Below are 23,918 nucleotides of genomic sequence, written 5' to 3'. Positions count from 1 at the left end.
TGCTAATCCTGTCAAAGAGGTCACGTTTTTTTTATTCCAAGTACTGTTACGAACGTTCTAGAGTGGAATTTTAAAATTCGGCGGAAGCGCGGCGCTTAAAAATACCCGGAATCCGTTTGTTGTTTGTTTTATATAACTTTTATTGAATCAGACGGTTTATTTTCATTGTTTATTTTGGAATAATTACTAAAAAAGTCTATTTATTTATTTTAAACAAGTTTTGAGAATTCTTTTTGGTTATAATAAGGGTTGTATAGCGCGTTTAGTTAGTTTATAATAAATAGTCGTGGTAAAACGACCCAAATAGAAAGTAATCGAAGAATTCGAATAAGTTAGTTAAGTAATTGTGATAATTGAATTATTATAGGTCAGTTAAGTGTTTTTATAGTGTTAATTTATTCACTACACGAATAGAAATAGCATTTTCTCTGATCTTTCTTGGTAATTTACCGTTTGTATGCTTGCTTGCTAATCCTGTCAAAGAGGTCACGTTTTTTTTATTCCAAGTACTGTTACGAACGTTCTAGAGTGGAATTTTAAAATTCGGCGGAAGCGCGGCGCTTAAAAATACCCGGAATCCGTTTGTTGTTTGTTTTATATAACTTTTATTAAATCAGACGGTTTATTTTCATTGTTTATTTTGGAATAATTACTAAAAAAGTCTATTTATTTATTTTTTACAAGTTTTGCGAATTCTTTTTGGTTATAATAAGGGTTGTATAGCGCGTTTAGTTAGTTTATAATAAATAGTCGTGGTAAAACGACCCAAATAGAAAGTAATCGAAGAATTCGAATAAGTTAGTTAAGTAATTGTGATAATTGAATTATTATAGGTCAGTTAAGTGTTTTTATAGTGTTAATTTATTCACTACACGAATAGAAATAGCATTTTCTCTGATCTTTCTTGGTAATTTACCGTTTGTATGCTTGCTTGCTAATCCTGTCAAAGAGGTCACGTTTTTTTTATTCCAAGTACTGTTACGAACGTTCTAGAGTGGAATTTTAAAATTCGGCGGAAGCGCGGCGCTTAAAAATACCCGGAATCCGTTTGTTGTTTGTTTTATATAACTTTTATTGAATCAGACGGTTTATTTTCATTGTTTATTTTGGAATAATTACTAAAAAAGTCTATTTATTTATTTTAAACAAGTTTTGAGAATTCTTTTTGGTTATAATAAGGGTTGTATAGCGCGTTTAGTTAGTTTATAATAAATAGTCGTGGTAAAACGACCCAAATAGAAAGTAATCGAAGAATTCGAATAAGTTAGTTAAGTAATTGTGATAATTGAATTATTATAGGTCAGTTAAGTGTTTTTATAGTGTTAATTTATTCACTACACGAATAGAAATAGCATTTTCTCTGATCTTTCTTGGTAATTTACCGTTTGTATGCTTGCTTGCTAATCCTGTCAAAGAGGTCACGTTTTTTTTATTCCAAGTACTGTTACGAACGTTCTAGAGTGGAATTTTAAAATTCGGCGGAAGCGCGGCGCTTAAAAATACCCGGAATCCGTTTGTTGTTTGTTTTATATAACTTTTATTGAATCAGACGGTTTATTTTCGTTGTTTATTTTGGAATAATTACTAAAAAAGTCTATTTATTTATTTTAAACAAGTTTTGAGAATTCTTTTTGGTTATAATAAGGGTTGTATAGCGCGTTTAGTTAGTTTATAATAAATAGTCGTGGTAAAACGACCCAAATAGAAAGTAATCGAAGAATTCGAATAAGTTAGTTAAGTAATTGTGATAATTGAATTATTATAGGTCAGTTAAGTGTTTTTATAGTGTTAATTTATTCACTACACGAATAGAAATAGCATTTTCTCTGATCTTTCTTGGTAATTTACCGTTTGTATGCTTGCTTGCTAATCCTGTCAAAGAGGTCACGTTTTTTTTATTCCAAGTACTGTTACGAACGTTCTAGAGTGGAATTTTAAAATTCGGCGGAAGCGCGGCGCTTAAAAATACCCGGAATCCGTTTGTTGTTTGTTTTATATAACTTTTATTAAATCAGACGGTTTATTTTCATTGTTTATTTTGGAATAATTACTAAAAAAGTCTATTTATTTATTTTTTACAAGTTTTGCGAATTCTTTTTGGTTATAATAAGGGTTGTATAGCGCGTTTAGTTAGTTTATAATAAATAGTCGTGGTAAAACGACCCAAATAGAAAGTAATCGAAGAATTCGAATAAGTTAGTTAAGTGATAGTGATAATTGAATTATTATAAGTTAGTTAAGTGTTTTTATAGTGCTTATCTTTTCACTCAACGAATATAAATAGCATTTTCAGATTGTTCCTCAAAGTTTAATTTAAAACCTTCAATATTTTCGTTTGTGTTTGAAGTTGAGTGTCTCCCTGTATTAGTCAAAATCGATGATATTTAAAGTGGTTTTTCCTACACAAAGCAACCACAAAATGTTCGTTTTATTTTATAAAAAGTATATAAGAAAGTATTTTAATCAAAAACGCGCAGTATATTCTTAACAGAATATATAAAAAAAAAATTGAAAATATGTTTTTCGTGAAGTCACTTTTGGTATTATTTTTGATTGAATATTGTAGTTCTGCACCTCACTTAGTTGACTGGAATGACGTGGTAAGTTACCATAAATTTTTCAACACACGTTATAGACAATATATGATGCATTGTTGCCAATTTTTCACAATTACCAGTTATATTTTTATTTTCTCCAATTAAATCAACATAATATTTTTTTATAAACGTTTTCTATTCGATTACATGTTTTTCTTCATTTTGCTTTATTGTTTGTTTGCGATTGAATCCAAAATTTCAATTTTGAAGTACTTAAATACCTCAAATCCTCTTCGAACTTGAATCGGAATCCTGTAGAATGTGTAAAATACGAGAATGATCACTAAAATACCTTGCCCAACAAAAAAAACACGAAAATTTTGGAAAAAATATTTCTTTTATTCAATTTAATCTCTTTTTAGGTAAATACACTTTTCCCAACGATGTTCAATAACTTCTATACCCTTTTTATAATAAGAATCATCAATTTGTTCAAAATAATCATCAACCCTCAAATCTGGGAACAGAAAATAATCTAAGAGGAATAAATCTGTTGATTAGGATGCATGTGGTAGCAAATCAAACTTTAATTTGTTAATATTGGCCATTGCAATAGCTGATTGTCTTCTTTGGCTCCATTTCTGTGGAACATTAACCAAAAATCGATGGAAACACCTTCAAAACTCTGTTTTTGTTCCATTGTGAGCAAACGCTGCACCTATCTTGCACACAGCTTTGTAGTACATCGCCTCATTTGGTCTTCGTACGTCCCACAGTCTCGTTAAAACTTTGCTACCCACTATTTCACGTGGTATCTTCAAACTACCGCCATCTTTAGGTCATGCCAATTATATTTGGGACCATCATAGTAGTGTAGTTTTTATGTAGAAAACGCAATTAACGATTGTACTTTGACCAGAATTTAATATTAAAACAAAAAGAAAATAATGTTACTTTTCGTTTATTGGAATTAAAAATTCATTTTTACATTTATAGGGTAGAAAAATCAACGAATTTCGAAACAAAATCTCGACTGTAGCACAAGGAGCCTGCGGTTTTGTGAACAATTTACCGAACAACAACATTCCTGGTTATCCGAATTTCCAACCACCTTACAACAATCCTTTCGCGAGAAATTTCCCACCATCGTTCGGTCCGCGATTTCCTTTTAATTTCCCCCGTTATTATCCCTCCCAACAAGTACCGAATCGACTCCCTTTTTATCCAAAAGACAAATCTGAACCAGAACCAGCGTTGCCGCTACCAATTTCAACTACAGCTCCAACAGTAGAAAGCCGAACAACTTTAGAACAGAACGATTTGAATATTAACGATAATAAGATTCCAGAATTCATTCCACCAAACGGTGACGATAATGTTGTTACAGAGTATGGAAACAATCCGGAATCTCGAAAATATAATGTCTACAGTGATATGTTTTAAAAGTATTCCAAATAACGTGAATTATTAAAATTATAGATCAATGAATCGCTTTATTGGTAACATACAATATTTTCACATCATTCAATAAGTCGTGTGACACATTTTTTTTACCAAAAATCGATTTTATTCATCAATGGAATCATCTTCAAGAGTAATACAATAATTTCAACTCTTCTCTAACTTCTCGATGCCTTACTTTCTACATTTAAGCATTTTTTTGCTATCAGCGAATAGCCAATAGTCACTGGGAACTAGATCTGGACTATACCGTGGATGAGGTAGCAAATTCGTTGAATTTAACCCAAAATATTGAAAACATAACCTTCCCAATTGATTATTGAGCTTTTAGAAGCTTTGGATTTGGTTCGCTGCAGTCCACTCAGATGATGATCCTTTTAATTCCGAAGTGAAGTTATGGGTCTAAGTTTGATTCATTATCGCAAAAAATCTGATTTATTACGTGTAAACATGCCCAAATACTCCTGTTAATCAACGACATGTTGTTTTCAATAGACTGCGGGTAACGCGTCATTTAGTTTTTTCGTTGTCAAATAATCATGCATAATTGTAAACTCATTACCTTCTGATATCTTAACAGCCTCAATTTACGATTAAATATAACAAATTTGTTGATTTTTATGATGTTTTCTGTAGTAAACACTTCAATTAGAAGACCAGAACGTTCACCACCATCGGTGTTTGTTTGACCACGTTTAAATTCAGCAAACTACAAAAAAATGATTGTTTTCCATAGGCCAGAAAAAACTTTTCAAACCTATTACTGAGCTTGTACAGTATTTTTTTCATAAAATCCCATTGTTTTCAAAATAACAAAACTTTACTTAAATGGCTGTCAAGACCAATCGAAATGTCATGAAATTTGACGCGTAGTATTTTGAAAGTTCATTAACGTCATATAGATTTGACATTGACAGCGTTATCTGTGTGTCATTCACAAGATTTTGAATGATGTAATATATAATATAATGCAAAAACATCACAACAAAATTAACTTCTCTTAAATGGTTGTAAATTTTTTTTTGACCAATCGAAATGTCATTAAATTTGACGCGTAGTATTGTCAAAGTTGGTACTTCATAAACGTCATATGGATTTGACAATTTCAGCGCCATCTGTGTGATAGTCACACGACTTATTAAGTGATGTTATATATTATAACCTATTAAAATGTATTTTGATTATTTTTTTTTTACTGTGAACGTATAATAAATAAAGTTATAAATTTAATGTTATTTCTGTTTGTGCCCTTGTAATATTGTAAATTTGATAAAAAGGCACCATCTTGAGAAGTCTTTATAATTGATTTGCAGTTGGTTTCGATATTATGTCAAAATGACATGAAAAACTAAATATTTCAAATCGAGTGTATATGGTACATAAAAAGTTAACTTCTCACACATTTTTTGGTTTATCTTTTTATATTTTACAATAAATATTTGTATTTAATAGAGATAAACCGTTTTTTACTCTTAAAAACTCACCCCTTTCCCTTCCCGATCTCAGATTACCCGTAAATCATTTTTTCATTCATTTTTATCGTATTCTCCTAATTTTTTCAAAAATTATCGATCCTGGTATACGAAGCTAAGGAAGTTATCTGTAAATATCTCAGCTTCCTCAAACAAAAATCATAAAATCAATTCATGAAAACTTGAACGAAGACTCAATCATTCAAATAACAATGAAAATCTCAATTGAATTTTATTAAAAATTACATTTCGTCGAATTCGAAACTTATCTTTCCAATAAACCACTTGACGGAAATTCAACATCCTTTAAGTTGTACTTATCAACATTATTATAGAAGATATTTCGATGTCGTACTATAAAGATGTGTCCCAAAATAATTTTCTTTCTATCTCTTGTATTGTTATTAACTTTTATTAGTAATGATTCAACACAAGCGCTTTCAATTAATAAACCTCACGAATTCAAAAGTGACGTCGTCCAAACGCATTGGCCTACCGACAAAAAGCTTCCAGCTGCTGATGTCAACGAAGAAGATCAGCCTGGATTTTGGGTGAGTCATACAAAAATAATTAAATCACTCAATCAATCCTCTGACAGGACTGATTGATTCCCACGCTTATCCTAGTCACTGGGGGGCCAAATCTGGACTATACGGTGGATAAGGAAGCAATTCGTAATGTAATTCGTTCAATGCTATCTATTTGAGAACCATAACCTTCCCAACTGACTTTTGTGCTTTTAGACGTGGTTTACCGATTGCAATCCACTCATTTTAATTTTGAAGTGAAGTTATAGTTCCATGTTTCATTCATTATCACGTATCGACGCGAAAAATCTAGATTTATCACGTGTAAACATTATCAAACACCTGAATCATCAACACGTTGTTGTTTTTGATCGACTATGAAAAAACGCGGCACTTTAAAACAAGCTTTCACGTGATTAAACGTTCGATCGACATTTCGATCGAAATGTCATGAAATTTTGACAGTTGATACTTCATAAACGTCGTATGGTTTTGACAACGCCATCTGTGTGTCAGTCATACGATTTATTTGAAATAGTTTACGATTCCAGAAAAGTTGATCAAAATAATATCAGGATTTGTTTATATATGAGTTTTAGAGATTACATAATATATTTCAGAGAAAACAATTGGTAAGATTTGGGGAAGTAGCTAGTAAAGTGGGTAATTCCGTTGGATCTTCGGCAACAAGTATAACAAGAGCGATTGATAAAGTATGTGAAGTTGTCAAAACTGTCATTCCTTTATTAGCTGCAGTATGCCACGTTGGACAGTTTAAATTCTGTGCTGCCACCACTGGAGCTCCCGACGAACTAAATACTGCTATCAATAATGGTTACGCAGATTTAAATTTACCAGATTAATTAAAAATGTTTATTTTTTAAATATAATTTGTGGCATTCCAAAATATATAGAATAACCCTCGTATATGTAATAAATAATTGACATTTATTGTCCACCATGTATAAGATATGAAATTAATTATAAAAACACGAAAAATTTAGTTTTTTTTCAAATTTCCTGTTTCTAATCACATCTAAAAGACCTCTTTTATATATTTTCAAAATTTAAATTATTAAAAATTGATTTTTTTCGATTGAAATTTGTTTTGAATTCATAATTAGAAAAATATTGAAAAAACTAGTTAAAATAATTACAGGTTTCATATTTTTAAAAAGATATCGTTTGAATTTATACTAAAAATAATTTACGTTAAAAAATTTTCGTTTATTTTTCGAATGGTACTCGTATAAATAGATGTCTTATGGTGAATCGACCTAAAGAGAATTTACTAATGTGTTTACAAACTTAGTAACAGATTACGATAGACTGAATCACTATTTGTAAGCAGTATAAACAAGAGGTTTTGGGGTATTCCAGTCAGCAGAAACTATTCATGGAAATTTGGATAATATTCAGTCAGTACATTTCTAATAGTTATGCAAATTATAAACATTGAAAAGTCACGAAATTTACATATGCAAGATATTAAACTTCGCATTCACTATATCTTCAAAAATCAATTTCATTTATTTTCATTATAATATAATTATGTAATACGACTTATAAATAAAATGAAATGATGTTTATTTCTTCTTTTTTATCATGTGTAGTAATAAATTAATCGATTATTAACTGACAACAGCAAAATACCTACTAGGTAGGCAGTCTGCATTTCATGTTTCAAAGTCGTTCACTTGTAAAAATCAACATATACACCAGAGACATAGACATACACACAGAAATAAAAAGCAAAAGTATATGAATGATATTTTTAATACAAATAAAGAATAAATCAAAATACGACAAAATAAGGAATAAAAACTGATTCATAAACTTTTGTTTACCGTTGACGTTCGCGGATGACATTTGACGTTAGTATCAGATTCTACACCTTAATCGTAAACTTTTACGTTGTTGCCGTTAACTTAAAAAATTCGTTATTCTTGTTGACTTATCTATTGCTTTTTGTTTTTATGTTATAATTGTCTTTTTGTTTGTAATCCGGTATTATGAAAAATCACGGTCTAACGTCATAAGTCACGTGACAAACGCAAACGCAACTATGAATGGGCTTAGGCAGTTCAACGTTTTTAATTTTAAACGTCAACGGCAAATTGAAAGTCAATTTAAAACAAAATGGAAGATGGATGGAGAGAAGAACAATTAAGATGAGGAGCGGTTGGGCAGAAGAAATTAAGATGGCACGTACTCACCCAATTTCAAGACTGCGCCTATTGAATTATATTTCTATATACAGGGTGATTACGTTATTATACTTTATTGTGAATGAAATCTACATCAGATTAATCCAGTGGAAATTTTGTAATACCATGTTATCGATATATATCCACCACCCTCTTTAAATATCAACGGAAACTAATTCATCAATTTTCTGCCTGTAGTAAGACATCTACGACTTCAGATCCTGTGAGAGAAAATGGAATACATAATCCCAATCGTGTCCCTGCGGGAAATCTCTCGGTTTTGATGTGATTCTGACACAAGAAATGAAGTTCTTGTCATGTTACTGATGTGCCCTTAAATGATACGTTTCGTTTTTTTTTTTTTTCAAAAAATACACTTCGAACGTTCTGATTTATAATTATTTAAAGTCATTGTCATAAAACACATTAAACAGAGTGCCCCGGATAATTGTAGGGCCGAAAATGTCGGAAAAAATTAATTTCTTCACAACCCTTCAACATATAAATATCAATTCATCACAAATTAACACCCCAGAATAGTTCGGGTTGCAGAAAAATTAATTTTTTTACAAATTGACGATTGGGGCCATCCTGTATACACCCGGTATTTGTCAAATCACATATAATTCTCGGTAGTTGTCTTTAATCATTTTTCGTCCAGTACAACTGTCAAATGTCAACACGAACGAATATCTGAAACTACAAACTTTTCCAATTAACGAATGAACATTGTAGCTCGAGTGCCTCCTAACAATAACTTTCCTATATACATAATGCTTCGTTGCTCCTTACGTCTACGAGTTGCGTCTTAAGTTAACGTCTAAGGGTATATATTCAGCACAGAACGTCGACTTTAAATGAGCGCATCGAAATGCTGATCTGTCAGAAAGTCGGAAAAGCAGAAGATATTAGCGAGTTGAAATGTCATGTGCATGTTTGAATTGCAACAATAGCGAACGCAAGGAAATTTCCTTTTTGGTGTTGTTAACGTTTCAGTTTTCATGTAAATTATCTCGATTCAATCGAATAAGAAAGTGTTTAAGGCCGTCGACTTATAAATTACATATATATACTGGTACTGAGAAAAACCTCAAATTTTAATATATATCGTTGAAATATTGGTTAATTACTTTTATAAACTCCCCCGTATCAAACAATAACAATTATGACTTATGACTAATAGGTGCCGCGTACGTTGCAACGACAATAGTCATAATTATACATCATTAAATCATTAAATAAAATGGTCATTATATAACAATACTTTTAATAGAAATGTTTCCTCAAATATACTACAATTCAAACAAGAAATAACGAGAGAATTTTGGGATTCTATTCAATCGTTATCAGATTTTCTGAACGTTATTCTATTTCAATTTCAGTATATCTTCACGTGTATTGAATATTAACAAAAACGAAATTTTCGTGATAGAATATTTGAAATTGTTTGAAATACATATCGTGACTAAACTAAAAATCTACAGAAAGTTATACATAACTAACAGTTTTTCTATAATCAAGAAATTAATAAGAAAACTAATAAGAAAAATAAGAATAATAATATAGGTTATGAATATTTTATGACAATGTATCTCTAGACGAGTTTCGTAAACACGTGCTTCTTTTAAAAAATAATCAAATATTTGAGTTGGCCCACATCCACTTGTACCAAAAACGTATATAAGTGTAACATTAGCATACCGAAATACTGCAACAAGGCTAAGGGATAAGGGATAACCCTCTGCATTTCACGTGTATGTGTGTGTACATAAGTATAGCTCTAGTTCTGCTGATATGATGGAGTCGTTTATTTGACGTTCAAATTACACGCACAGAAAGGCCCGCAATACGAGCAGTATTACTGCTTTCGACTCGAGACGAGAAGAGTAGAAACCACTTGGATCGGCTCATTTCTTAATGGAATTATCGCTATGGAATGTTTGATTTGCTTTTGCTGCGAAACGTGTTTATGTTTACGCTACAATAAACCTTAGATGTCTGCTACTATATAGCGTGTTTTTTATTCAGATAATATTGAAATAGGATTAAAATCATTCAGCTATATAAGAATATACTTATATTTTATCTACCTTTTATAAATATTTCTAATTTAGTTGTTTACTTACGTAACCTTCAAATGTCATTGAACGGAAGATGGTACCAAATAAAAATAATATAAACATAGTTTTGCACTTTATATCAACATTCTGTATATATTTTAAGATTCCTAGTTATCACTACTTCATTGGTAATTCAGTTTCTTCAATAAAGCAACTGCTTAGTATGAATTAAATGTTTCATTTACGTCAAAATAGATGCAAATGCGAAAACCATGTAACATCTCTATTTAAATATTCAAAATTATTCTCATCTACACATATAATACCGAATGTGTGGTAACAACTTAAAAGCTAAATATCTACATTTGTGTATTACGAGGGTTGTAACGAAATTATCCCTCAATAATCCACATAAAACGTCGTGGGAATAAGTACTCAATATAGTTACTATTAAACGGCAGTATAACAAATAACATGTCAAAGTAGATATTTTACAGTTTCCTGCAGTACCGCATTATATTTGATTCTAGAGTTTCAAGTAAAGAGGGCGTAATTTTTAAGCTACGAACAAGGATGTATATAAAAGATATAAACGTATTTCCACAGTTAAATATAACTTAAAAATTATAATTAATTTGAATTTGTGGAAAGTAAATATACGAAAAGTAGTAATTTTTAAGTTGGGATTCACCATACGTATTTACCTCGTAAATTCGTATATGTATATAAAGGGGTAGACGAAGTTTCTGATTTGCATTCATCACGTCATTTATGATACAAGCAACTTAATTAACGAGTGACACGTTAACGATCCACTTCACACCCGTTTATTGGATTCTACCCCGTTTTAGACACCTATTTATTTCACTGCAGGAACCGATAAGCTTTCTATGCGGCGATGAATTTTAAATTCGATATCGCAATTTTGAAACTTCCATTTCAAATTGTCAGAAATAAAAAGAGCTTTATTTGTGAGTTTTACCCATATAGATAGTCGAAAATAACGATTTCGAACTAAAATATCTCGAACGTAATAATTTTGAGGTTCTGAGTGTATTTACACCGTTGCCAGGTTTTTCGTTTTTCAGGGAATCTAGTTTGGATCAAAATAATAGATAAATTACGATTAAATTTTTATTTAAATGATACTACAATGGTACAAAAAGCTTATTTTCAATAATATGGCATATAAATAAGTTGAAATAGATGAAATTAATAATAATGGGTTGAAATTTAATACGAATATTTTAAGGAACTACAGCATGTACTAATCCAACTTGCGCAGCAGCACCTGCGTATCCTTGCACAGTTGGTAATAATTTTTCAGCGGCTTTTCTCACATTTTTACCAACTTTTTCCTGAAAAGAAAAAAAACCTCGTATAGAATTAGCGGTTTCCAAAAAATCAAATCCGTCTCATATCCCAAAAATGGAATTTTCATAAATTATAGATTGATAAATAAATCTAAAATAAATTATTGCTCCACTCGCCCCTTACGAAAATAGTAGAAATCTCTAGAATTTTATGGACCTATTTCAATTCATTTATATTTACAACGTAGGCAACTTCAATATTATTGTTGTGTGACGGGTTGCATACAAAAACTATCCACGTGTAAATAAAAAAAAAACAAATAATAAAATCAATTGTATTTGTAATAAATTATTACTCCACTCGCCCCTTAAGAATGACTAATATTGAGAAGCGATGCAACAATTTCAATTACAAAAAAATATACTTTGGTTATTTAGTGGAAATTTCTGAACGGATATATTTCGTTGTAATATAGGCAACTTCAACATCATTATTGTGTAACGGTTTGCATATTAAGTAGTCTGTTTAACTGGTTATATACCGAGTATTTTCCACAAGGCATTGTTTAAAAAAATATCACAAATGAATGAAATGAATCAAAACTTTTTATATGTATTGTGTAGTTGTTTTGTTACGAAAGTAATTTTTTTAAATCATTCATATAGTACGAAACTATCTGCGTATAAATAAAAAAAATTACATAAACCGTTTTTATTAGAAATCACTAAAAAATTACTAATACTTAGAAGTGATTCCACAATTTAAATTACAAAAATATACTTTACTTATTTAGTGGAACTTTCTGGATATACCTCGTTGTGATTGGATAAATACCAATTTAATTATAATATAGGCAACTTCAACAACATTATTGTGTGACGGGTTGCATATTGAGTAGGTTGTTTAACTGGTCGTATATAGTCTGTTTGAAAGTTTCAATCGAGTTGTAATTAAAAGTGAATAAATCACAAATTTAAACTGCGTGGTGTGTGGTGTTTTGTAAGTAATTTTTCATATCGTTAACGTAGAAAAATGTTAATTATTATAAAAATACTAGTAGGAAAACTAGATATCATGTTAATATTTTATTTAGGTTTGTGATTAATAGAGGTGAGATTTGCTTAAAACGACCTCCATATCTTTTTTAACCCAACAAGAATTTTTGACGGCTGTCTAATTCTCAAATTCAGTTGTTGAAATAAACGGAAGATGTGAAGATAAAACATATTTCGATTTTCTTGATTTTCTACGTTACGAAAAGTATATTTTAACATAATAAAGTTTTTCTAAGTTGAAAATACTTCGTGTAACACCTAAATAAGCACAAAAACATGTTTTAAATGCGTAAAATGAAAATTTTAAACTTACCACTTTTTTCCAAAATTTTTTACCATCGGCTTGACCGGTAAAAGCCATCATAAACACCAAAGCAAAAATTAGAACAATTGAAAATTTCATTTTTAATAATAATTTACTCTAAGCTTGTTAAACAACTGATTGTGTTTGGTGAGATTCCATTCTGAAATCTTCTTCTTATACTCGTATATCGATTATTGTAATTCCCCATTTCCTTTTCATCTGTTAACTACTTAACTTTATCAGTGTAAGATTAATCTTTATACAAATATTGCTTTTAAGATTTTTATTACCAGGTAAAGTTGTTGGTACGAGGTTAATTACTTTTTTTTAATATTTTATTGTTAAAAACTACAAAACTAAGTATATTTTTATTTCAGAACAAATTTATCGAGAAAATAATCATAGTTTAACGATGAATCAATATTTAAAAGACCTTGTTCTAACATCTCTATATATAGACATAAGTTACTTTTATCTCGAATTATTCTCCATGATTTTCTCCAATCCCTCATTCCATATTGCCAAGTTTCTACTAACAATACACATCAAAGCCTATTACCATGCAGAAAATCTCCTGTAGGTCCATTAAGGAGGCCAATAACATCCTTATAACATTCTTAAGAAGAATGATTCGTGGTATTAGGTTCAGATAACGGAAGCTCCGAATATATATATAGTTAAATCATGATTTAGTGAGGGGTAGGAATCGAATAATTGAGATATTTTGTTATATATTTTCTCTATTTTAAATTATAATGCGTATAATCATTAAATCAAATGGGGTCATTAACCCAAATTGACAAGATCGAAAATATTAGGTTAACTTACTATTAATTCGTTAGAAACATCGAAATTTTTGTTTTATCACTATATAATGTGAATTATAATGTTCAATGTATTTTATATTAATTCTATTCTACGTAAAAACGTTATACGTGAATCCTTATTGTCGTTTCGATAGGATATAAAATGATAAAATAGTGTGTGTTACATACCGCTATTGTTAGCCCAGGTCAGGGATCATTTTCCAAATTTTTAAATTCGTATATTTAGTGATTTGTGATTTTATTTTTACAAATTTTGAATAAAATAAATACCATTTTATACAAAAATAAACTATTAAACATTTTTCAAATAATACACACTACTTCGTAAACTTTATTTGTAAAATAAACTATAACAATATGGCTGCCGTGACGTCACGCCTCGGTTGTCTATTATATTTCATCTTTGACGTTCACTTATTCATTTATTTATCCCATAGTGACAAGTACGGAAATATTAGGTTAAGTTTATATTGATACGTTAGAAACTTCAAAATTTTTGCGTTTTTTATCATATAATGTGGATTATAATGTCTATATTATGTTCAATATATTTCATATTAATTTTGTTATACGTAAAAACGTTATACGTGAATCCATATTGTCGTTCCGATAGAATATAAAATGGAAACTGTGAGTTTATTCATTCAATTATATTTCACTATAAATCTTCGACGTTATCTTTTAGAGAAAATCGTCTCCAAAAGCAATTAATTCGAAAACCATTAATCTGTATAAAATAATTGTTCACCTTAAAACTTAATTAGAAGAAAACAGTTCAAAATTAATGTTTAATAATCAATTGAAATATAAAAGGTAATTAATTTCTTACGTTGTAGTGTTTGTAATAAAAAGGTTGCGCAAAAAAACTGATATTAAAACAATTTCAAATTCATAAATTGCTGCATTCGAATCGATATTAATACACTCGTGAGCACTTCTTTATTAACAATAAACAATAACCGTTGATTACTGGACTATATATTTGAAATTCATGATAATCGGACTCTATCGAAATAATTGGGAACTAAAAACCGTTTGTGACCGGACTACTACCGAATAATCGACCGGAACTGTTATGTAAATTTATACCGTAACAATTTATCAACAAACCATTTTAAAATTTCATATTTTTATATACTTTTCATCCAAACGAATCCTTATTAATATTTTCCGATTATAAACTGCGCTACCTTTTCCTCTTACTTCAAGCCTATATTAGAAGAGCGTTTTTTGCGTTACAGTTCGATGGTAAACGAACGTTTTTAACAAGTCGAACGGCTTACGTCATCTCTAGTAAAACCCGTTAAAACGGTAATTAAAAGTGTTGTTGATTGAAGTGAATGATTTATTTGCTCGTCGTGTTATTCGAGATGGATGAAAGATTGAATGCGAATCCCTCCGGGGAAAACTAAATTAGATCAAACAGATAGGATTCAACAAAACAAAATAGATAACAACGAAAGAAATATTGATAGAGATGGCGAAGATAACTGAACATCAAGAATACATACTTGAACTAAAATAATAAGTCGATTTAGCATTTTTCGTTTATTCTTTTTGTAACCATGGTAAATAATCGAAACATAATTGCGCTAAGGTAATTATCTTTTCCATATTTGTGTATATAGTGGGTTTTGGTGTCGGCCACAACATCTCTTTACCCATTTTCACCTAGAAGAAAAGGGATCACGAATTAAAGTGAAAAAAAATAAAATAAAACTGTGACCAAAAGTTTCTATAGGCGACTGCTTAGTTATCCTTCTGGAATTTCGCCACTTCGTTTAAACTGAATCGAAGCTTTGATACTTCAGCAATCAAAATAGAATTAAAGTTTTATTTTGAGGTTAAAACTTACCAGGTCCGAATAGCTGTTAGATAATTTGATTTGTAAATTTACAGGTTGTACTGAATTTGTTTGTGTTATTGTATGACTGTAAGTAATAACTGCAAGAAGAACGAGGGTTATGAGAATGGTTATTTTTAAAATACTCATGTAGATTCACAAGAATTTGATTATTGAATAACAAAACGCATGACAATGATTTTGACAGTTATTGTCGTATATGTTCAACGTCAAAAAAAGCGCCGAATGTATTGGATGAAAAATATGAATAATCGAACGCCTCGTATAACTTTTAATGGACCATTTTAAGTCCCTCGTTACCCCCTGAACACATTACTTGATTAACTGCTTGGTCCTGCTAGTAAGACAAATACATTTAGAAAATTATATTGCCTTCCGTGGATTTATCTTTCGCCAAGTTCGGCCATTTGTTGGTAATTCGTATGCCAAGTAGACAAGAAGATTTACTTACTTCGACTTTATGTATTATAAAACACCTGGCAACGTCGCGCGAATAACACCTTCACATTATTATTAACGGGAATTTAGGAAATATAATTTTTTACGAAAAAAAAAGTTCACTTAAATATATTGATATTGAAATTGTTCAAAAAGAGATAGGAATATGTGTCTATGTATATGAAACACATGGCAACGTTGTAAACTACGAATTGCAAGTTACGAACCGTTTTATATTATTAATACCTTCATTTTGACGACGAAAATATTAAAAATAAAAAAACAAAGATCGAGGTTTATTCAAACGGCTGACGTTCTTGATATATAAATTTTTCAATAAAATATTTGGTTTCTTAGCAGATTCATGATAACGAAACAGAGAAATTAATGTAATAAAGGGTTACGCCCTCAAAACAAGATTCGAAATTAAATTTGAATAATTATACAATAACACGCAGGGTAAGTTTTAAAGTTATACAAGACGAAGTTTATATCACGATAGGACGAAATGTCGCCTCATTAAAATATTTTAATTGTTGCGGAATGGAAAATGAATATTCAAAAGTTTTGTGTGAATAACGGGAAATATTAACATACGATGAGTCTGCACTTGGGCTTTTACGGTCGGTTTCACTTATGTCTATCAATTTTAATGAACCAACCTGCTGTTATGTGAGTAGATTCGTTTTATGTTAAGTACCACATCAAGGGTAAGGCTTTTCAAAAGGAAAGTAAAATCGGGAAATTCACCCGTCTCCCTCTATTGCTTTTTGATTAAAATACGTAAACAATATGTCACAATTACCTCAAACATATTTATAACGTACAGATATTAAAAATAGTAATTTGTACTCTAAAGAATGTACAAACACTTTAATTTCAAGTCTTAGAACGATGTTACTATAAGGTTAGAACTTACCTAATTTTTTTTCCTAATGAAATCGTAAAATTTCTATCACTGAACCACTTCATAAACTCAAACACTTTTTTATATAGAACTTGAGTATTAAAAACTTTTAAGCACTACCGGTATACAACATCAACCTAATTATTGCACAATAAATCAACCCCGATTATTTCTATTGAAATTACTAGAACAACGCGATTCCTAGAGTTCGACTGACCCAGTTTTCGAAAGATGCATCTCTGCACTAAAGGATGGAAAATGCACTTTAACGCGCATAGTTGAAAGGCTTGTTCAGTATTATATAAATACCAAAATTTAGCTACATTTTAGTATTAAATTTGACAATATGTTGATATTATACAATTGTTAGATTCACTTTTTTAATACCAAAAAAATTGTACAAATAAAATCATGGTTTATATTCTTTATGCCACGTCACGAAACAACAAAAGATTCATAGCATGTTGCCAGATTTTCTATATACAATCGAACAGTAAATTTATCAATATAAATCTTGTACTGTTAATCGAAGACCTAATTTGGATATTGATAAAATAGAATTATCATAATTATATAATATATTAATTCATTATATGTAATTATATTTATTAATTCCTAATTCACAATATATAAATTTCTAAATATCTGGCAACTCTGTGACAGACGTAATTTCGTAGGTAGAGATTTTTTTAAATTGGCGGGAATAAAAAATACCTATCAAACAATAAATTTATTAATTATAAATCTATATGTTAATTAAAGACACAAATTTGATGTTAACAAAATACTATCAGTATTATTTATATTGTTTTATATAATATCAATATATCAATACATAAATTTGATATTTACATCTGGCAACACTGGTACAGACAAATTCTGTCTAAATCTATGAATCTTTTAAGTATTTGTAGAGTAGGTAAATATTTTTTTATTGGCGGGAATCTTGAAATTATGTGAAAATATAGGCAAGTACGATTCAAACATAAACAATTATTGTTTTATAAATATTGTTTATATTATTTTTCACACATATTTGTCGTTGTTCCGTAAAGGAAAGCAACAGATATATTTTTATTTCAGTAAGAGACATTCACGTCGAGTGGAAAGTCTAAAAACACCCTTAACAGAAACGGCACGAAAATTGTGTATAGCAATAATGTTTCGAAACAAGTCTGAGAGGACAGTAAATGCAATTCCGGTGTGAGTTGTGGGCTAAACTTCAGGACGAATGTAACAACTTAATATGAACTAAATAGTGCAATGCAGTGTTCTAATGGTCGAAACACTTAGGAGATGTTTCTTTGTAACCGCAATTCTGGAAAAACGTTTAATGGAAGACAATTTTCTTACAAAGTTTAGCAAGATAAATGAGATCGTTTAAAATAATTTGTAAATGTTTTTTCGTGAGAAATGCAAGGTTATATCTCGAGAGCTTAAATAGAAAAAAACATTCAGTTATACATCACGTGTTGCTAGGAGAAAATCACGTGATCATCATCTCATATGCGAAGTTTACAAGTTACAAGTTGTATGCATTCATCAAATACAATATATTTTAGACAATTTGGCAACGTTGTTATAATTACCGATATGACAGTTATACATATGTGTATATACATAAGCAAACTTTTTTTACCTGATGAGTTTCTATAGTTTTATGTGATCATAGTAATAATTTTACTTTTCTATGATTATTAATAAATATATGTAGATTTATTAACACGAATCAAATAATTAATTTCCATCTACAATTTGCCTATAATAAATGATCGTTTTTAACTTTCCCGCGGGTATTACTTCATCCTAAATCTTATTTAACCGTTGCTTGTCAAGCGTACCCCATCCGGGAGCAGTAACTCAACTTCCTAAAATCTCCACCAAGACATAGTTGCGGTGACGAAGTGGCGATGCACTTAGCAAACTACAAACTCCATGATTTACACCGAGTAATCCATTATTTATCAAAGCGATAAACGCAAAACACGCACTGTACGAATACGCTCGCCTTTCGCCTTCTCCTAATTTCGCTTGAATTATTCAACCCTTTCTAGCCAGAACCGCCGCCATTCACCTCGTACACCTTAAATGCGAGTCAAAAGAAAATAGTTTCCTTTCGAGATTTAACAATACTAGAGATGGGATCGACCAAGTAGTTACGTATAATTTAATAAAATATATCTTATTATCAATAATCTTAATCATGACCACCCTGTATATAATATTCTATTAAATATCGAATTGTACATCATTTATCCTAATTATTTATTTCAATTACTAATTATTGTTTGTCAGTAAATTCTTATTCAATTTACTAATATAATTTATCTATAGTTGTAAGATTTAGATCGATGGTTTTTTGACGTATATTTATCAAGTATGTGATTGTTACGTTACAAAATATTAGTGATTGCCATCTCTACTATTTCTGACAGCTAAACTACGTTAATTCACCTCCTTTTGACAGTTAAGGCGCTTTAAGTTTTGAAAGTTTAACTAAAGTGGTTTGCGAATGAAGTGAAAGCTCCATGATTTATGTTAGATGTATGTAAAACGCGTGCTTAGAGGTGTGAATCCTCTTATACACACTCACATAAAAGTTATACCTGAATACGTAGTAGATTACAGACTTTTCCTCTACTCGAAATAATAAATCAAAAGTTTTACGTTTAACGGAAAAAAATTCGATTTAAAACGTCTGTTTTATAACATGTTAACAATTTAAGGAATACGCCTTTAGCTAAAGATTTAATTCTCTCATAATTCTTCATACTGCAGTGGTATATACTACGTGATTCAGGTCGTAATCCAATATAAGACCGCTAATTCGGCAATTTTGTCCAGCAGACTATTTCGTTTGCCTTAATTTTATTTTTATTTATCCCCGAAAGGGTCCGGGTAGGTAAGACCGTGCATGAAATGAATTTTAGATGTGTGATACACTACAAGAATAAAAATTTGTATCCGTACAAACGAACAATATGAAATTATTCCCTCGTATTATAAGTGGGTTTACGTCATTAATACCGCTTACCACTATATCCATATTCGATATATAGCGAAGTCCTAGAATGCAAAAGAGCTCCCGTAGAGTTTCGCTCTCAAAGGATTCGGCGGTTCTTTGATCTGGCTACAACACCACACAACCACGCCGAGACCTCGCGCCGCCTACTTAAATTCAATTATCAAATTGAAAATTCATGTTTTGTAGTCGCTTATATCGTCCGATGAACTAAATTGACGATTAATTCCAACGAACTATGATCTTCCAAATTGTACAAATCATTTATATATTCTTAAATATCTATTACTATAACTAAACAAACCTTATATATTTTGTCAAATATCTATTTTAGATTGCTTGGCAACGTTGTATTGAATTTAACTTGTATGATTCATTTGGTTGTTTTCATATAAACTAAATTTTTAGATATGATAAAAATTTCTTTCTAGTGTACTTAAAAATAATATTAGTTTATCATAAACTCTATTATTAAAATAATTTGTCTATGAAAGTGTGTCTGAATCTAAAATTTAATTTTTAACTTTTTTATAATAAATGAGTTTGTCATCATTTTCAAGGTTAATATAATAAAAAACAAACAATACGACTAATATCAAAGAATATAATGAAGTAGTTACGTTAATATCAATTTTCCATAGTTTTCGTAATTATTGTTAATTTTTTATGTATTCTGCAATCTATTTTAGAAAGTTTGTCAACGTTGTTTTAACTTTAACATAAAACATATTCCAGCCAAAGGTCATATAACCTAACTTTTTGTACAGTTTTTTTAATTTGTTTTGATCATGTTTTTCGGTATACACAGATGTGTGACTATTTAAAATTGATATTATTTCATTCCAAACTAAGTTTCCAATATTTTAAAGATAAACATTAAACAAAATGTCTCTCTTCATTTCTACATCGTAAATAGAGTATTTGGTCTACGCATATACAAGGTCATATCGACAAATATATATATTTGAAAATGGAATACAAAAAAAAGAGAATTCCCAATCTGGGCCATCTGGAAAAATGTATTTCGTCGTATACATATATTATCCTGTTGCTCCCTAGGGCGCTCGCATATACTTTTTTCAGTCTGTTGAAGCATACGTAACCCAATAAGAGGCACTATCATCCTGTATGTCTCTTTGAAGTCGTGGAGATGCGCCGCTTTTGCATCTGACCCCAAATCGAATCAGGCGACAGTATATACTTCCTTTTACCAGCAGAAAATTGAACCGACTTTTCTAGTTTATTGGCATATTTTTGTCTCCGGAGGGAACATTTATACGGGACTTAGATGTCGGAAAGTGAGTTTTTAGAAACGAGATTGTTTGTTATTTACAAGAAAATATACGTTTTATATCAACAAAGTGTCAATAATAATAAAAAAACACCTTAATACGAAACATCCTACTTTTACTAATAGAGAAAATGCAGAAAATAATTTTTATTCGTCATAAATTGGTTTACCAGTATAATAACAGACAGTTTAACAACGTTGCCAGACTTCAAAAACAGTATCAAGATAACTGATATATTGAACGATAATTTTACATCAACATAAAACTTTCTAAACATTAATTCGTATGGTTTTAGTATTTATATTATTTTTAAAAAACGTCTTTGGTACAACAATTTTATAAGTGTATAGGATTCAATAGGATATTAAACCCTGATTTCGAACCTTCCTTTCCAATATTCCCGTTTCCCCGGAATTAGCTCAAAGTCCTTTAATTTAACAAACTTTCCCAAACCCTCCATTCGAATCTCCCCCCAAACTCCCTCATCATCCGGTCGCCTTATATTTGAAATATATTATTATATGAACCTGAAACCCACACACACACACACACACACACACACACATATACATACACACAACACACATGCCCTAAAATACTACTAATTTCGGCGAGAAAGGCCCGTCTTTGAGACACGCAGCCGTAATTACAAAATCCATTTTATTAGGGAAGCACAATAGGGGTTCAAAACAAGAATTAGCAACGTCTTATTAGTTGTAAAATACAGGTTAGACTGTCTTGTGCGTGATTTCCAATTTCCATTCTATTAGCTAACTTGATGGATTCTAGATGTAATCAACAAAGGACCTATAGAGGAGATGAGAGGGGATGGAACATTCTCAAGATGGCTTTTATCGGAAGATTAAGAACAAAAGACTATTTATCCAAATTTAATTCGACGTTTAATAATTCTATTACTATTATTATTCATAACTAGTAATAATTTATTATACGTATATAAATTAATGAAACTTCTAACATAAATAAATTATCCATGTATTATATATATATATATATATATATATATATATATATATATATATATATATATATATATATATATTATATATATATATATATAATAAATTCAGGTTAACAAACTGAACTCAATTCATAGATAAAAATTAAAGATATTTTTGGAATGATAGATAGTTCTTAAAATAGCTTTTATTGTAAGTTTTGTATCAAAAGCTTATTATTTAAATATTTACTTGTTTTTTTCCTGAATTCATAACTGTTCTATTCTGAATCAATAATGATTTATATGTTTATAAAAAGAAAAATAATGAAACCTCTCTGACCTTTAATTATTCTATGTCCTATTTATTACAGATTTCTTCAAAGTAAGTTAGTCAATACGTTACAAATATAAATCACTATGAATCCATAGATAATAGGGAAAACATTGAAGTTTGAAGTATTAGAACAAAGTACTATTTGTTCAATTCTCATCCGTTTATTCTCATTCTATTCTCATATATGATTTGTTTACAGAAAAAAAAATCATAAACCTCTATTGAACTCAAATATTCTATGAATGTATTATCAATTTACTTGACAGTTCATAGATAAATGGAATGGAAGTAATTTAGGACTAGAAGAATATTTTTAGAATAAATTTGGAACAAAACATTATTTTTTTCAACCGACGATTACTAATTCTATTCAATTTATACTTAGAAATTATGTATATTCCATAAAAATAAAATAAATGAAATCTATATTGAATGAAAATGAGTATTTACTCTCTATTATTTGATTCCTTTATGGCTAGATCAGTCTACAAATATAAATCATAGATAAAAAAGATGCTATAGAGGAAGTCTCAACATTCTCGAGGTGATTTTTATTGGAAGTATTTAAAAAAAGATTGTATGTTTCAGTTTTACTGATTAATAAATAATTGTTTAACTATTTATCACTTGTTAATAACTACTTATGAAAAAAAATTACAGATAATACTTCATGTATCCTCTATGTTTAAATTTGTTTGTGGTTAAATATATCAAAATATTCTATAAGAGTAAATTTGTGAATATTATAAAGATTTACGTAAAAATGGAACAATATGTACATTAATGTCCAAGATTATTAATGGTTGTAACGGAAAACTGACTCCATAAAACGCAATATATGAAAAATCACCTCACAAAGTATCAGACAAATAAGCAATTTATTTTTTGTCTCGACTTCCATTTATCAAAACCAGGAGAAAGCAAACTTTTATATTAAAATATTAATAAAGTCGTATATTCTCTTTGACTTGCTGATGTTCCGTCATGAGAGACTTCGGTAAAGCTGAAATATTTTTAATAAACGGGATCATTTGTTTCTTATTTCTAACCCTATATTCATATCAATAAAAAATCGGTAATTTGTTCAATTATTTTAACCCCGTGCATATTAATAATTCATATATAAATATGTTTTAGAGGAAGTCAACTTTTAATATTCTGTATCTTAATACGCTCAACAACGCTCTGTTTCTGATATGTGTCAACTGTCAATGAATTAGTTAAACGATCGTTATATGCATGCACGTTGTGGGCAAAATGTTCTATAAATCAAGCAACATGTGCTATTTAGACAGCGCTTGATGGATTGTAATTCCGATATTCCATTTATATATGA

At 29.8% G+C, this 23,918-nt stretch overlaps 3 protein-coding genes and 1 long non-coding RNA gene across 4 annotated transcripts in view; 2 read left to right on the top strand and 2 right to left on the bottom strand.

Annotated features, from left to right (window-relative positions):
• Positions 1 to 17,182, bottom strand: part of LOC130900931 (uncharacterized) — a 90,942-nt gene extending 73,760 nt beyond the window's left edge. The window contains exon 1 of the mRNA XM_057811939.1: positions 16,986 to 17,182. Coding sequence (XP_057667922.1) covers positions 16,986 to 17,038 — 53 coding nt within the window. The 5' untranslated portion in view covers positions 17,039 to 17,182. The remainder of the gene's footprint in view (positions 1 to 16,985) is intronic.
• Positions 2,414 to 5,457, top strand: LOC130900929 (uncharacterized). Its single transcript, XM_057811937.1, has 2 exons — positions 2,414 to 2,600; positions 3,534 to 5,457. The coding sequence occupies exons 1-2, from the start codon at positions 2,517 to 2,519 to the stop codon at positions 3,978 to 3,980; spliced, it is 531 nt and encodes a 176-aa protein (XP_057667920.1). The 5' UTR covers positions 2,414 to 2,516; the 3' UTR covers positions 3,981 to 5,457.
• LOC130900930 (uncharacterized) lies at positions 5,818 to 6,990 on the top strand. The gene is made up of 2 exons (XM_057811938.1): positions 5,818 to 6,021; positions 6,618 to 6,990. Exons 1-2 carry the CDS (start codon positions 5,833 to 5,835, stop codon positions 6,858 to 6,860), a joined length of 432 nt encoding a protein of 143 aa, XP_057667921.1. The 5' UTR covers positions 5,818 to 5,832; the 3' UTR covers positions 6,861 to 6,990.
• Positions 11,385 to 15,829, bottom strand: LOC130900933 (uncharacterized). The gene is made up of 3 exons (XR_009060231.1): positions 15,620 to 15,829; positions 15,276 to 15,435; positions 11,385 to 11,622 (listed from the first exon to the last, which is right to left on the bottom strand). It is a non-coding gene; the product is annotated as an uncharacterized LOC130900933 (long non-coding RNA).
• Positions 17,183 to 23,918: the final 6,736 nt, after the last annotated feature.

This window comes from Diorhabda carinulata, chromosome X (genome assembly GCF_026250575.1).
Source record: "Diorhabda carinulata isolate Delta chromosome X, icDioCari1.1, whole genome shotgun sequence".
NCBI classification, from domain to species: domain Eukaryota; kingdom Metazoa; phylum Arthropoda; class Insecta; order Coleoptera; family Chrysomelidae; genus Diorhabda; species Diorhabda carinulata.
Note: the sequence above shows the minus strand (reverse complement) of the source record. Positions and strands in the feature narration are given on the sequence as shown.